This window comes from Serinus canaria, chromosome 1A, assembly GCF_022539315.1.
Source record: "Serinus canaria isolate serCan28SL12 chromosome 1A, serCan2020, whole genome shotgun sequence".
Taxonomy (NCBI): Eukaryota; Metazoa; Chordata; class Aves; order Passeriformes; family Fringillidae; genus Serinus; species Serinus canaria.
Genome location: NC_066314.1, coordinates 51,412,474 through 51,428,818, shown reverse-complemented (window position 1 = coordinate 51,428,818; position 16,345 = coordinate 51,412,474). Strand labels below are relative to the sequence as shown.

The following is a 16,345-nucleotide window of genomic DNA, read 5'->3' as shown; positions in this document are numbered from 1 at the left end:
AAAAAATCCCTATGACTAACAGGTTCATCCATGGTCAGGCTTGGAGTCATGACCAGAGTTCACGAGCTTTGTGACATGACCCTGGGGAGCCTGTTCCAGGGACTGACCAGCCTCCCAGTGAAGAACATTTCCTGATATCCTAGGATGGTTTGTGGAAAGGATGTGGGAATGCAGCTTTCACCAGATATCTGATATCTTAACCCAAAGTCAAAACATAGCAAATACTTATGAAAAAAAGGATCCATTCTTCTATTTAGAAGAAAATCTCTACTTACTATCAGGCATCTCACCAGTAAAATCACCTTTCTCCAGACCTAAACTTACACTGATTCTGCCTAAAGAGTATGAATAATAGAATGTCAACAGCTGAAACTGCTGCACCAGCAAAGGCCATTAGTTGGTGGAACACACATCCAACTAGTGGAATAAATGCTATATCCCATAAAGAACTCTACCGTTTTTTTTTTTTTCACCAAAAGCAAAGAATTTCCAGGAAAACAAATCAACCTCCACTCTGCAGAGCTGGACGCCAGGTGAGTGCATCTTCTTATTTAGCAATTATTACTTCATGGGAATAAAAATTACATAAAAGAGTGTTCTTTTCTCCAGTGCTAAGTATTACAATATATCAAAACTCCTAGCGACTAAAATGCTCCAGGAATACATCTAGAATAAAAAGAATAATAAAGGATAAAAGGTATTACAATTATGAACAAGCAAAATTAACAATAACCTAGTTCAAGAAGCACTTGTGATAGGGTGAAAAAGTGTTCTTTTTCTTTGTTATTAGAAAGAGCTATATTGTCTTTCAAACAATGCAGCACTAACTAGAGAAACAAACTGAAGAAAATAAAGATTTTGGGAAAACTGGGCTCCTTCAAAAGCAAGAAACACTAAAGTTCATGACATCAGTTTAGTTAATTGCCCTGCTTCTGGTTAAATATCATCAAATACTCAGATAACAGTGAGTTTGCATGAGTAGTGTTTAGATGAAGTAGCAGGCATGTAATTCTTACAACTTCTTGAAACATCTGTCTTAGGGCTAAGTCCACCAGTAGCACCCTAATTCCATGTAATCTTGGAGTTTCACCCTAAAGACCATCAGATAAAATTGCAATCAGACAGGTGAACACAGGTCCCAAATGTCTCATTAAAACAATACAGATGGAACTATTTTAAAGGCTTTCACCTGTGTCAACTAAAAACTGGAATCATTCAGCTGTGAAAGGAGTCGAATCTGAAGTAATGGAGGAGTATATGGGAAAATTAACAGGGGATCAAAATACTACTCAGTTTTCATCTTTGTTTCTGAAAGGGTGAGAACTAGACACTATCAACTTAAGCTCAAAGAATGAAACTTCCACAGGATTGAATAATTTGATTGGAAAAGAGGTAGCTCTACTAAGACAAATTACTCAAGTCAAATTATCATCAGTGGCATCTCATTAATAACCTTACTATGTATCTCAAAAAATGAAACTTTGTAGGACTGCAGAGTGAACTGAAAAGTGATAACTTTACTAAGAGAAACAAAATTTCTCAATTTAGAAGTCCAAATGTTCTCATACTGAGTTGACTCAAAAAGAGGTGATGTCACTGGCATTTCATTAACAATGTTACTACATGTCCCCCCCTTTAAAGCGAGCATTGAGACTCAAATCAGCCCGAATACCTTTACATGGACTGAGATGGTTTCAGACCCATGAGAAGAGTAACTTCAGCACGTGCTCGTGCTGTGCCAGGTACACAGCATGACTTTGTCATTTTCACTGCTGTGAAAACTTGCCACACAAAAGGTATGCCCAGACAAGGTGAACATCATTTTTCTCCACAAGAATGACTATTTCAGCCCCAGTCCTTCAGAAGACTTGGCTCCTACACTGCCTGCTGAACTGCTCCATGGGAAGTAGCTCACAACTGATCTATTCCCAACACTTTCCTGAATCTCAGTTGTTTCTCAGAAATAAGCCAACACCACAAATAAGCAAACATCATTTACAAGTGAAGAAACCTAATAGTTTAAGCTCCCTGGTTGTGAATCAAGAATATTCTTGGAGTCCTTGCAGACTCCTATATTTTTCAGCTTTTCAATCAGACACAGAAATACATATATTTCAGTTTTTTGTACATCTAGAAGTAAGGCTCATTAAACATTTTGATAAAATGCTCATATCAATACTGATCCTCACTAGGAATGCCTTGAGCAGTCACTGCTGTTCTTCTGCGAGTAATTGAGTGCCCTTTGACAGGGAGGTGTCCATGTGAGCAAGTGAAAAGCCATTACAAGCTAAGACCATCTAACTGTAGCCATTATACACCTTCCCACCTTTCTACCTGCAGGTACCAAAGAAAGAAATTGTGCTGGAGCACAGGATGAGCATTAACGCTCTCCAGCAAGTACAGGAGATATACAACCTATACCCCTCATGAGATCAAAGTGTTCAAATAACTTCTGTATATCCAAGGTTAGGACAACAAAATGCTCTCATCTCATAGGTGGATGATAATGTTCTGAGAAAGCAGCTGCTGTAATGGGGATGCATGGAACAAACGACAGCTGCCCAAGTTAGTTTGAGATATTGTGTCTTTTTTAAGCTTTTCCAGAGCATGCTTTTTAATTTCTGTCAAATTGAATAATTTTTGGAAAATCTCATGTGAAGCTATTAATCTTTTTTCTAATTCTCCGCTAAAATTGCCTTCCAGAGGTGCAGCACATGTTGCTGCAATGAGCAATGTTGAAGAAGCTGAATGCCAAACAAAAACCCTTGCTGTTGAAATGTCACAGTCAGCTACTATGACACAAATACGGTTGATTTTAAGAGGCAAAGAACTGGCTCCTCAGTCCTCACTCCACATATGTTACAAAGAGCAGCTACCCCATCTTCCTGGTGGACACAGAACAGAACAACTGCACTGCTTTTCCCTAGAATCAAGGAAAAGGTGGAGCTACAGAGAGACCCACAGCAATTAGAACTAAATTATAAAACTAACAAAGAACTCCAATGCTTTTTCAAAGCACCAGCAACAGCAGGAAAGTACAAGGGGTTTACAAAGTCAGACATGAGGCTTTCTTCTCGAATAGTAGTAGAAGCACTGCACAGTGTAACACAGGACGCAGACTTCACAAAGGTTCCACTGTGCTGGGGAGTTTGAATTGCTATCTGTTTCTTGGTGGATACTAATTTTCTCCCAAACAGTCTGAAGGAAAATATCTTGGCTTACAAAACCAGGTCTGGTAATTTCCAGTCATCTTTACTGAAAATAATGGATAAAAGACTCTGCTCTTACCAAGGTAGCACTGCGTCACAACCACAAGCATCTTTTATCACCTGAGACTTCAGGCCTCTAGTATTCAATATGTCCATTAGCAAATACACAAAATCTCAATTATAAAGTAGAAGTTCAAGTCTAAAAATAAGCCATAAAAGTTACACAAATTTGTAAAATGTTTTGATTATAGATTTCATCTTCCAAAATCTTGGATTTGCATATTTAAAAAAATAAAGAGAAGGGGAAATGACAGGAAGCAACAGCAGTCAATGCCTATCATTTCACTGACATGTGCAGTAGGCCAGTTTACAGGAAGACAAAAGGCTGATGAAATGCAGGAGCACTGCAAGCCCCCCATAACATGTGAGAGTTTTAGATCAAAACCTCAGTGCCATAGAAACCCTTTAACTGAATACTTACTGTGTAAACATAAACAGATGCCAGGTTTCTCATTCTGTGTTGCATTAATAGCAATTAGATCTTGCATATGAAGTGGAAAAGAAATGAAGGGAAGTAGCATACTTCTCCTTTATAAATTAGTGTGTTTGCCTCTGAGACATGCAGTGAACTACTTAACAGATAAACAACCCTGCACTTCCCTTAACAAAATATTATCTGCATGCAGTGCAATGCAAATACAGTTAAACCCTTACAGTCCATGATAGTTTAGGGGTCAGTCACTATTACTGTGAGACAGATTGTTACAGGTGGCTGCAACATCCAGTGGAACTTCTTGACTAGGAAGATGATGGAAGGCAGGAGAATGCTGACCAATTTTATTGTTCAAGGCTTTATCAACACTGCTATCGTTGTCACCCTCTTAAACTGATGTGAAAACCACCAAGCTAATAATCTGTTCATCAAATACACTCTTTTATCTTCTCAGCTGCCAATCAGAATCCCTCTCTCCCACGCTCCAATGGTGGTAGCTGCCATTCTATTAGAAGTATTTGTTTGATCATGATTCCAAAATTGGTATATTGCAATACATACAGCCTTATCACTACTATCATTCATTGCAAGAGCTTCCGCTGGCATCCAAAGAATTCAAGGCATTTGAGTTGCTTTTGGTGCAATTTACTGCAAAAACATTCACATAGTGAGTATACTCTAAAACAACTAACATTATTGGGATTTTGACCTTCAGTAATGTTTGCATGGACAATACAATGTGCCAGACAGGACGCTTGCTGTCTAGATGGTAAAGGGAGTCTCCATAGTGAGGGTTCTTACAGAGTCATGTTAGTTGGGCTGGGAGAGACTCCCTGAAATGCGTTTCTGTACAATTTTGTAACCCAGCTGACCGATGGCCCTACCTGACTACTGCAAGATATGTATTATGTGTCACTATAGATCACCTCAACCTATGTACAAAACATTTCCTAACTATCTTAAGTATGTACAATAGACTGTCCTAGGTGATCATTTCTACACATGCAGGAACTGTTCCTATTGATTGTCTTACTCTTGTACAATTGATTAACTTTGCAGCAGAAACTGTCTGTGAATATCTCGGACAGCCAGATTCTTTGCCCAGGATGTTAATCGACATGCTTAAGCATACAAATTGGTCTAGGCACAGCAGGGTCTGCCTGGGGAATCTTAAGATCTGAAATTCCCACCAGGACCACTCCTGTAACAAGCTGTCAAATACTTCTTGTGCCAGCAGTTCTATCAATCACCTAGTTTCAACTTGGGCTGCTGTCTCAAACCAGTCCTTTATCTCATCTGTGCAGACAACAAGCCTGGGAGTTCCTGAGACCAATGTGGGAATTTAGGTGCACTAGGGGGGCACACAGGCACAGCCCTGAGAACCAACTACACTACAATCATAATTAAATAATTAAACTTTATTTTTCTGCTTAAGTCTCACAGGTTGCTCATTAGCTCAGCTGCCTAGGGCATGGTGCTAATGACACCAAGGTCATGGGTTCAATCTCTCTACAGACCCTTCACTTAAAGCTAGACTCGATGATCCTTGTGGGTCCCTTCTAACTCAAGAGTATTTTGTGATGTCTGTCTAAATGATGTCAATATCTGACCTAGTGAACTGTCTTCAAAATTCAGATGAAAGTGACTAAGAAGTAATTCACCTCATACTGCAGTAAATGCCCAAAGATAGGTGATCTTTATGCCACACATTACCTGAGTTTGGTTGTGCTGAATCAGACTACTGATTTTGACTGAGTGCGCAGATGTCAACATTTCTGATAGGAAATCACCTAATGCAGCACTGGTATTCAGATTTGTGGTCTGTTGTTTCTGGGAACAGTAAAAGCTGGAATACTGTCCATATATATATAGCAAAGAATGGAGCCTTTCATATTTCTCTTTCAGATCAAATGTCCATCTACTACAAAAACCTATTCACCATCCCTTCAAGTTCATAAATCAATTGCAGCACATGCAGGCTAAACTATTTAAAGGAGATGGCTTTTCTGCTCTATCAGTGATTAAAAGGCTGTGCATCTGGGCCATTCACCCACAGCAGAGCAGACAACTGCTCATTCTACATTCTGCCTTCTTCAGTTCACCTGATGTTGTCACCAGTGTGTCAGGCAACATCTGGGGAAACAAACTCTCCTCATCCGTATTCCACCCATCACATACAGTACTGCCTTATCGGCTGTTCCTTCTGCTCTGGGACAGTGCAGATGACAATGGATTTAATGCCTGCATTTCCCTGGGAGTGAACTGACATGAGATTCCACGTTTAACAATGAAGTGCAGAAACCAAGTGCCCAAGCTGCACACCTTCAATAGTTTGTTCTGGAGCTTCTTCATGTAAGACTGAACTGAAAAAAACACAGTACCCTGCAGCCTGATATTTGCAAATCATATCTGTAATAGATGAATGTTTCACAAGTATATTTTTCTTTTATTTAATGCAAAAAGAAGACCATTTTCAGTTTCCAGTTATTTTGTGAGATGCATTGCTGTAATAGATACATCTACGCATTAGGACCAAAGCTGACTAACACAACTAAAAAGATCGTATAAAGTGAATTTACACTGCCAAGTAACTTCCCAGTTTGCATTCACAGCCATATGTGGCCACATAAATTTGGAAGAGTTATGTGTGGGCCATACTGTGTAGAGCAAGAATGAAGTATGTAGCTGTGGAATAGTTCAATTACTGGCACCATTATCAGCAGCCTACACTTCAAGGACGCTTATTGCTGATTACTGACTGCATGTAGCAAGTTTAGTTAATGGGAGAGAGTTCCAAATCTGAACAGCTAGTGAGTTGGGAGAGAGCTTTTAAGCACCCATCTATCTCCCTCGAGGTTATTGGCAAGGCAGTGAGGAGACAGGCCAAGTTATGTTGGGAAGGTTACAAGCATCTTAGTAGAACTGGCTGTTAAAATCTTCAAACTAACTGGTTTAAAGAAATACATCCAGCAAGCTGCCATCTCAGCTGTGTCTGACTCTTTTCCTGGAAATGCTGTTATTTTGGCTCAGCTCCATAGTGAAGTCTCCTCCTCTTCTATCCCATCCCTTATCATGTACCCCAAGCAAAGATATACCTTTCCTTGGCCATTCTTTCCTGTGCTCCATCTCTCTTGCAAGCAGGCTGCTGGTAGTTTGGCAGCATCTGCTTCTATGGAGAGAATGAACCCAGGCTCTTTGTGGTGCAACAGGAACGTGAACAGCTGTGTCACCTTGCAAAAGCAAAAATAAGTCTTCTCTAAATTTTAAAAGGAACATCTGACATGTTTAATTCACAGCAGCAAAGTAGATATGTTGGTTTGCTGGCTCTAGAAATTCTGATATAATCCATGGTACCTTGTCTTCCCTTTCTTGCAGTGAAGTGTCCAGTTTTCCTCTAAAAGCTGAGAGAAAACAACAGCCACAGCCAAGACTAATTTTCTGTGCCTTTCTTCAGGACACTGGTTTCTCTAACTCTAAGCTAAACAGCATGTATTTTAAGAGCTGCAGGGTATGTTAAGAAACACTGCCAAATAGCAAATACTTTAGTCTCCAAATTCTGCCTTTTAAAAATTAATATGCTACTGGAAACTGTTGCCTGAGTTCTAAATAGCAACTTGAAAACAAAAAAGCATCCATATTATTTAAAGATGATCTAATATTATGTGCTCTCTTCCACTTTTTGAGCAGGAGCAGAAGCAGGACTTTTCCCAGGACTTAAGGGCTTAATCTAATATGCCAGCTCCTGCTGCATTAGAAGGAAGAGGCTGGAAGCTCATACATATCCAATGGGAAAAAAACAAACATGAAATGAAATGTTTTCGGTAGCAGCTAAAATGTGATCCAAAATAACTGAACATCAGTGAATGAAAGCTAAGCAGAAAGTTCTCATGCCATTACTCAGTTTAAACCCTTTTAAAAGTCAGAAATTGGTATTGATTGCAGGTTTAAAAAAGAACTATGGAGGGTCATTTAAACTGAAACATAGTATATACTGTAACAGTGAATCCATAGATGACTTCAGAGAAAGACAGGCTTTCTAGCAAACATCCAGCATCAGCTCTATGTTTTCTTAACACCAGGCAGCAAAATACAGCTCCCAAGAGTGCAGGTGAAATACATGAACCCAAACCAATCATTAAATCCTCTCTAGGGGCTACATAAGGAACAAATGAGATGAGCTCCTACAGCTGTCTGTAAACAGCTCTTCTGTCGTCTTTACTAAAACCTGCAGAATGATCTGGATATGAGCCAGCATCATTCCTGGCTTTTTAAAACTCTGTTTATATTTATAACTCTTTGCTCTCCTTTGCCAGTGTCTGTCACATTCTCCTATGCTCAGTACTATAAGCTGTGATTTTTTTGGCCACTGAAATCAGGGAAATTGCTTGGTATGGAAAATGATGAACTCTGAACAAGAGGGGCAAACTTGGAAAGACCTATTTATGCATCAATACCTGCATCCAGCTAAAACGTGGTCCTCAACCTAAAGCTTATGGGTTACATGCAAGATAGTCTAGTGTTGATGTAGGTCACCAGTCATATAAAAAATTAAGGCTCAGTGAAGGTGGAGGGACAAAACAGTTTTGCTCTGTAGCCTCTTATCTGCTCGGTGCTTTGCCTATAAATCAGAAATTGAGGATCACTGAAGTAAGCTCTCTTGGTTACTATTTACTTAACTAGATTGGATCATACCCAAATGACCAGAAGGAAAACACTAAGAGGTTTCTCTTCCCCAGCTGAGAGGCTAATTAAAAACCCTACAATTTGCAGAAAAGCACATGTAACATAGACATGTACAAGATTGGCAGGAAAAGCCTCTTCCTTGCTATGAAGCTATAAAGAACAGAAGGAAGATCTCTGGCTAATTAGATTAATATCAGCTTATGGCTTCATGTAAAAGAACCAATGAAAAATAAAAACAGAAACAAAGTATTTTTCTCAAGAATCACTTTTTTCCTTTTCCATCTCTTTCTAAAGCTTCTGTATTCAATATTTCACAACGTGGTGTGCTTTGAATTTCCCCCTTAACAAGTACAGCATTTTGCTAAATTGTGGTTTTTTTCCTTGTTTCAGAGTCCTGTTCAGAACAGTCTGGTAAGTCATACAAATTACTGCCACCAACCTCAAATGCTAAAGTCTGAATACTTCATTCTACCTCCACAGGAAAAAAAACATACAGCTCAAAATCAATGCTGTGCCTCCATGTTCTGATTTAAACTTTTTAAGTATGAAAAGGTAATTACTTTGAGTAAGTGATTCCCCCCTGCTCTCTGCCATTGATTGAACTCTTTTCATAATCATTCCTTTTGGAAGGGCATCCAGACAAAAAAGGTAGCTATTGTATTAATGCTACCTTATCGAAGTATGTGTACTTAGAGTTTCACACGCCTGTGCTTGAGGAATGCAGGGCAGTTAAGTGTCTCCAGTAAGAGACTTGGGCTTATTGAGCAAGATTCTTAAGATTGCTACTAGGAAGAAGTATCCTTAAAAAAACATTGTGTGATCAGATGGACAGCCAGAATCCTCTTGCTAGCAAGTAAAATTCTAAGCTGCTATACAAAACACTTCATTAGCTGCTCTCATTCCAGAGAAACTGCACTGATTTTAGCCATTCAGCATCTTCCAGATACGTGTAATCGGGGTCACAATCATATCAGTTAGAATTAGTTGTCATCAGGGAGAATATTTTTAGGCAATAGTTCCCCTGTAATTCAGCAGTCAAGGGAGATGAGGTACAAATGGGTGACATCAAATGACAAGTATATGACTGACACCTGTGTCTGTGTGTCTTTACCTTGAGCTCATCTGCATCATAGAAGTCTATGCGCACAGCAGGGACCATCCACGTCTGGAACAGAGTTGCCAGGATCTGTTTGGCAATTGCATCTGCGATGAGGTGGAAGTGGAGTGGGTTCCGCCTGATATGAGAAGGGAGAGAAATGAGTTAGTTCAAAGGTTTCCAATTCCTGTTCGTAAAGGACAATATCACAATTTACAAAGTTTTATCTGTGTCTACCATGTCAAGTTTTGAGCGGGCAGCATGTCTGGTGGAGTCCTGCTCTGTGGCCAAAATGCTGAGACACAATTTGAATACACATGACCACAACACAATACTCAATCAGTTTCTGGGTGGCTATAAACACACAGATCCTTTGACTCCAGCAGAACGTGATGATTTATACCATCTAAGAGTCTTGTCCCGTACACTAGCTCCTTAAAAAAAGGTCAAGGCAATATCCCTTTGGGGACTTGAGCTTTGGAAATTATTGTTTCAGTTTCTAGGTGAACCTGGGAATTTATCTTTGTGGTAAGAAGACTGTCTTAGGTTAAAAATAACAATTTGAATGAGGTGAAATTCTCCGACCCTTGAGTTTACATAGAACTCTTCTACAAAGCAATCTTGGGGAACCAACAGCTGTCCCATAGGAACCCAGAATTAGATGTTTCAGGTGAGTGCCTTCTAGCTATTCACTGGCATAGTGGACAGAATAAAATTGCAAATCTTACCACATCCTTTTTTACTAATGGTTAGAGAATGACATGAGGAAAGGAAACATTTTACTTCAAAACACCAGATCTGGGTTCACTTCTGTAATTACAGGACTTAGGCTAACGGAAAACCTTCAAAACAAGACAGGTGAAGCCAGTATCAGCAGGAGAGGCAAGCTCTGACAAAGTGTATGGGTTTTTTTACACTAATGTGAACTCAGACATTTTAAATTCCTTGTTTAATTCCCTTAACTTCCCTCCCTTTTTGGGAGAAAATAAGCAACAAAATTTGATCATAACTTCAGTGGTAGGAAACCTACCAGTGCAAGTTAGTCACAAATTGTAGTCTTCCATGTTTACCCCTAGCTTAGCAACTTTCCCTGCCAGGAGAAAAGGACAGACTTTGAAAAAACTACTAAGAAGAAAAATGGCTTGTTTAGACTTCAGCATGGGATCAACCTTTCTTTGATCCCTAGAGTGGAATAGTGGATTCTCATTTCTATGGAATTTGTAAAGCTAAATGAGTGTACTTGTTAATTGGTATTTTTCATCTAACAAGAGAAGTATTTAGTTTCAGATGTTGATTAAAGCAGAAGATGAGTGATGCTACTGCATTTTTCAGTTTGAATGAAAAGTGAGGAAAACTATGTTAGCTCAGGCCAATATACTTCCATTAAACTTTTGGGCTTAACCCAAAAAAATGAAAGTTATTTTTTCTCAATTTTCTACATTAATGAAAAATGTGTGCCTTCCTTTTAATGTTTCTCTTCTTGCTTTGATGAGTAATACTGCTTCCCACAGAACAAAGTCCACAGGAAAATGTAAAAATACATATAATTGTTGATAGTATTTTAATAGACCCCTCAGCAGAAAGAGGAGGTTGTTGTGAGAAGCAATGTACGCCTGGATTTTGCAGATCCAACCCAGCACTCTGGGCTGCCAGTGAAGCTGCTGTATTGGCTTCAAGGACACTGTGGATCACATTATGTGCTTACAGGAAAAGCAGAAAAGGGCTGGGTAGAAGCCTTATATATGAGATAATCATGATGGCAGAATAAACCCACAGCTGATCTGCGCCTTAAACCATATCCAAAACACTAAGCCACAACACGCTTTTCAAAAGACAAAAAGGTCTTTCAATCTCCAGCTTGTCCTGGATGGAGGAGGGGAGAGGGAAAGGCACAAGCTGCCAGCTGCTGAGTGTCCCATTACCAAGCTAAAGGGATCACAGCAATTACATTTGCTTCACCAGCCCAGCAGGAGAGTAGAAGAGGACATCCTGGCTCATGCAGATTCTGCAGTAACCAGGCACTTTGCCAAGAAAGAATCAGGAAATAGCAGTGATCAGGAAATACATCTCATTAGTAGAGACAAGGCCAAGAGAAACAAAGTACAACACCGGTGGCTTTGGGTACCAGCAAAGCGGTATCTCAAGACAAATAAATGTTCAATATCAACATACACATCCCATATAGCTCCCCTCTGCTAAGGAGGGGCTGAGTCTAGATTCTGGTAGGACTATTTCCCAGCTGGCGTTCTTCAGTAATTTCCTTCCCTTTTTTATTCTGGGTTATTTATCCTGTATTCTAAAGTCGACTAAGAAGAGTAAAAAATCAGTTAAAAAAAAGAAAGCTCTGTCTTCTTTCAAAGGATCATTTAGTTAAATGGAATTTATATAAAATATTTCAAGATGAAACACACTAGTTGAAAAGAAAAAACCTGACACAAAGACACTCAGATGTTCAGTAGAAGTTTATACTTATCCAAATGACCCAGAGTGTATGAAACTTATATGGGAACAAGTGGGTGACATTTACTTTAGTTCATCTCCTACTGGGAGAAAGAAAAAAGGATAGCTGTACTCCCACACAGAAATCTCTTTTAAGTCGTTAGCCTCATGGTAAAGATTCAGCTGGAAGGAAAGTGAGCGTCAGAGGCAAGGCAAAAAATTATCACTTACAAAAATGTATCCCCAAAACAGTATAGTGACCTGATGACATCTACAACTAAATGTGCATCAGCCACAGAAAATTTTACTCCAGACGAAATTTCAGTTCTGTGAAATGTTGAGGTTTAGCACAGTGCTGGAAGCCAACAGTGCACAGCCTCAAAGCTGGAAGACCTTCTGAAGGTAACCATACTAGCATACACACAGATGACATCTTTCACCTCTTCTGCTGTCTGCTCTATGCAAGGCCTAAAAGATATGGATTGCTTCAAAGTGTTTAAGAAACAAATTTAAAAGCTTGACGATCAACCAACATTCATTATAAAAGATACTGAAGAGATTCTGCAAGATGACAAATCTTTCTTGAGAGATATATGAAATGGAAGTCATGATTTGTGGTATTTTCCACAAGGGTCACAGGATGAAGGAAGAGACGAGAAAGTTGACTCCATGTTTCAGAAGGCTTGATTTATTATTATATGATAGATAATATATTAAAACTATACTAAAAGAATAGAGGAAAGGATTTCACTAGAAGGCTAAGCTAAGAATAGAAAAGGAATCCAAACAAAGTCTTGTCTCTCACTGAGACAGTCCGGCCAGGTGAACTGTGATTGGCCCTTAATTGGAAACAGCCAGATGAGGCCAATCACAGATTCCCCCTGTTGCATTCCACAGCAGCAGATAAGAATTGTTTACAGTTTGTTCCTGAGGCCTCTCAGCGTCTCAGGAGGGGAAAAATCCTAAGGAAAGGATTTTTCATAAAACATGTAGGTGACAATGATTATCTGAAAACATGATTGAATCAGTGCCTCTAAGAATTGGGGATGACAATCAGGATATTGTGAAGGATTCCACTGAAAGCAGAATTTCATTAAACTGGGACATTTTGCTCATTTTCCACAGGGCACATCAAGAGAACTAAAAAAACACACATAAAGGCTGGTTGTATCTTGTACTGATAGAAATCACTATACTGTACTGGGGACAGTATATTCAACTATGGAATAACATGGGTCAATATACGGCAACTGTGATAAACTTCTCCCACAAAACGAACAGGTGTTGGAAAATCCCCAGTATTCATGTGAATTAATCTGTTCAGGAATAAATGTTTCTAGTATCCCAGGTTTCAGAACAATGAGCCCCAGGTCTTTCAGATTCCTTACTACAGAAGCAGGTATTGAAACAGCCATAGAATTTCTCACAAGGTCCAGAAATAGTTAATCTTATTTACCTCAATGATTTTGAACATTTGAATTTCTACCAACTACAACTTTTCACAGTTTCTGCTACACAGAAAATGCTGATGCATTAATGTCTTAATTCGGTAAAATGTAGTTCCAAAATATGGCAATTTCCCATGAAGTGGAAACTTAAGGTTCTAAGTACTCTGTTCAGAAAACTGCAAATCTTCCTATATTAACCTATTTCCACTTACCTTAAGATCAGAACATTATCTGACAATGTAAACCATATGTAAATAGCACACATTTATTTTCCTAAATTACTTTCCTCAAAAGTGAACAAAGGAAGATTCTAGCCAAGATTTTCAAGCATAGATGCTTAAATATAGGTTCTTAGACCTAAATATAGGAGTTTGAATGAATGCCCTAATTTTCAAAATTACTGAGGTCCTAAAAAGTTAGGAAAATGAAAAGACGGCAATTTTTTAAAAGTCAGGCCATGAATGTAGAAGTCTATTCCAATGTAACCATTTCTCTACATTTTTTCTTATCATGATGTCTTATTCTTGCATTTCAAAACCTCTTACTCTTCATCAGATTTATGATCTGCTTGCTCAAGCATTTGTGGCCCTTTCTTTTCACATAGCCACTGCCACAGAGTTAAATACAGAATCTACAATTGAAAAAGGGAGTAGTGAACCAAGGCTCACTCTTCCCTTCTGCACTATTCCACAGCTCAATTGTTAGTAATTCAAAGGGCAGCTCCTTGGCTGCTTGGTTACACAGTTCTCTCTCTGCAACAGAGGAATTTTATTTTCTAAGAATACAAAAAGATCAGTAGCCCAGGGTGTTTATTTCCAAAACCTATACTTTATTAAGGGAAGCACAACAAGGTAGTACCTGCTATATCTGTAACAAATGGTTACAGGAACTTCAAACAGGAATTATAAAAGGTAGTTTGGGAAACTTTTTCTCCTAATGCCCATATGACAATCCCTCTCTCAGATGAGAAAAATTTTAATGTGAAAATCTTCAAGATGTTTTTATACCCCTTCACACCCACTATTGATGAAAATGCTCCCCAAGCTATTGGAGAGAGCCTAAATACACACTTGCTGCATCCCTCACGGATCTTCTTGTTTTGTGTCTACAGAATTTCTTTGGGAAGTACTAAAAGTAAATCATGGGCAGATTTTCCCAAACATTGCTTTCTCCAATATGCCCCTATTGTTAGGACAGCTAGAAAAAACAAAAAGCGTGTATTGTTGATGCATTTATATGGATCAGAGAAACCAGGTCACGCTTCATGTTTTTTGCCAGAATAACCTCACACAAAAGAGACCAACACATTAGAAAAGTTGGAAACACTGTCAGAGGTTTTGAATTCTCAAATTAACTCCATTAAGGCAAAGTGGTCTCAATGGAATATAGCCATTAGATTATATAAGCTTTAATTACCAGCCAGTGTTGACTTGTGACTTTTACTTGGAAATTACATGTCATCCTTTTAATTTAATTTAGATTTTCATTTGCTTCGCCTTATCCTACTTGTTCTAAGAAAAAAAAAAAAAAAAAAAGAGTTCATTATTCATACAGCATTCTGTAACACGGAATGCAGCTGCATATCCTGCTCTTAAAAATGCTCAGACATACACTTAAGTTTAAGGTTACAAGAAATTTTCTTAAAGCAAAGAGGCAACTTCCTATTAAAAAGCATTTGTCTGGTTGTCTGGTTTTGTTTCCATTCCTTACAAAGCTCCCCCCTCCCCACTCCTAGGCCACTATTGCTGTAGGATAGATGGAGAGTACAGCCAAAAAAGTAAATGTAGTGTCTCCTGTGAAGAAGAGGGACTGACATAGTGGGGAAAAAACCAAAAGGGCACAAAAAACCAACACAGTACATGCTGACACAAAAGAGAAGTTAATTGTTTACAGATTGTCAGGCTGACCTAACTGCCAGAAACATGCTATAATTGTGTAAGTTTGTTTTTTATTTTGTTTCCAAATGAAACAGTGTTACGCATGTCTTTGAAAAAGTGCACATTAGAAACCATTTTAGCTCTTACTCAAGACTTACCTGAACAGAGAAATTATCTTTTTAATATGTAACTAGGATTGTGGGCTGTTTCTGTAGCACTGTAAGGTTTGCAGTTTTCAGAAACTGAGTAAAACATTGAAAAATCACCAATGTAACTTGAACCAACAATTGCAAGGAACACTATCAACCACAGGAAACTGCTTCAATTTTGAAAAAGAAATGCAGGTGCTTTTTAGCTTACCACTATAATCACTGTTTCCAAAAGTATTTGTACTTCATTCTGCCTATTTGACCCAATATAATAAATTTTTAGTGTTTAGTCTCTTGGTTTGGAACAACTAAAGTGAGGCTGCTCTTAGGACATGGTGATATGAGATTGGCTGGCGTTAAACTCAGAGATAATTTTTTTTAGCCCTGCAATGGCTTTATAAAATCTGTCATAACTGGGAACTGGATGTGCAAGAAAGGAAAGCAGGAAAGTTGCAGAGTAGGACTAAGTATTCATTCTCCAAGCCTCCCTCTGTGCAGTGCTGCCAATGCATATTTATCAGACTGCAAACCTGCACTATCCCAGCTCTGCTGAGTCTCCTCCTGAGAACAGACTGTCAGTTATGTCAATCTGGGTGTTAAAAGCTGCTGGATTTTGTGGCTGGAACATACATTTTTGAAAGACAAAACTGGAATCTATCTCCTTTATCACTGGGAATGAAACACATTTCTGAACTATGGTGTTCTTATGTGGAATCAATCACACTACCCCTTTCCTCTCCTTTTCTCACTCTCTGGAATCTGAAGATAGATATGGTTTCTCAAATGGTCTGAACAAGTAGCTTGCCTAAGTCTCACAATATATATGGTATGACTCAGATCTTGGTGTTTAGGCCTGTGGAGAGCTGAAACGTTCAATATGCAGGATTTGCTGTACATTCATGCAAGAGAGAGGAGACAGCACACTCCATCTACAGAAAACCCTGTAGCTTT

General features: G+C 38.8%; 1 protein-coding gene across 4 annotated transcripts in view; it reads right to left on the bottom strand.

The window, feature by feature from the left end:
• The window catches only part of LARGE1 (LARGE xylosyl- and glucuronyltransferase 1), a 275,742-nt gene that overhangs the window by 112,751 nt on the left and 146,646 nt on the right, over positions 1–16,345 (bottom strand). For all 4 annotated transcript variants that reach the window (XM_009086431.4, XM_050970013.1, XM_050970012.1 and 1 more), the window contains one exon: positions 9,497–9,620. In XM_009086431.4, coding sequence (XP_009084679.2) covers positions 9,497–9,620 — 124 coding nt within the window. The remainder of the gene's footprint in view (positions 1–9,496; positions 9,621–16,345) is intronic.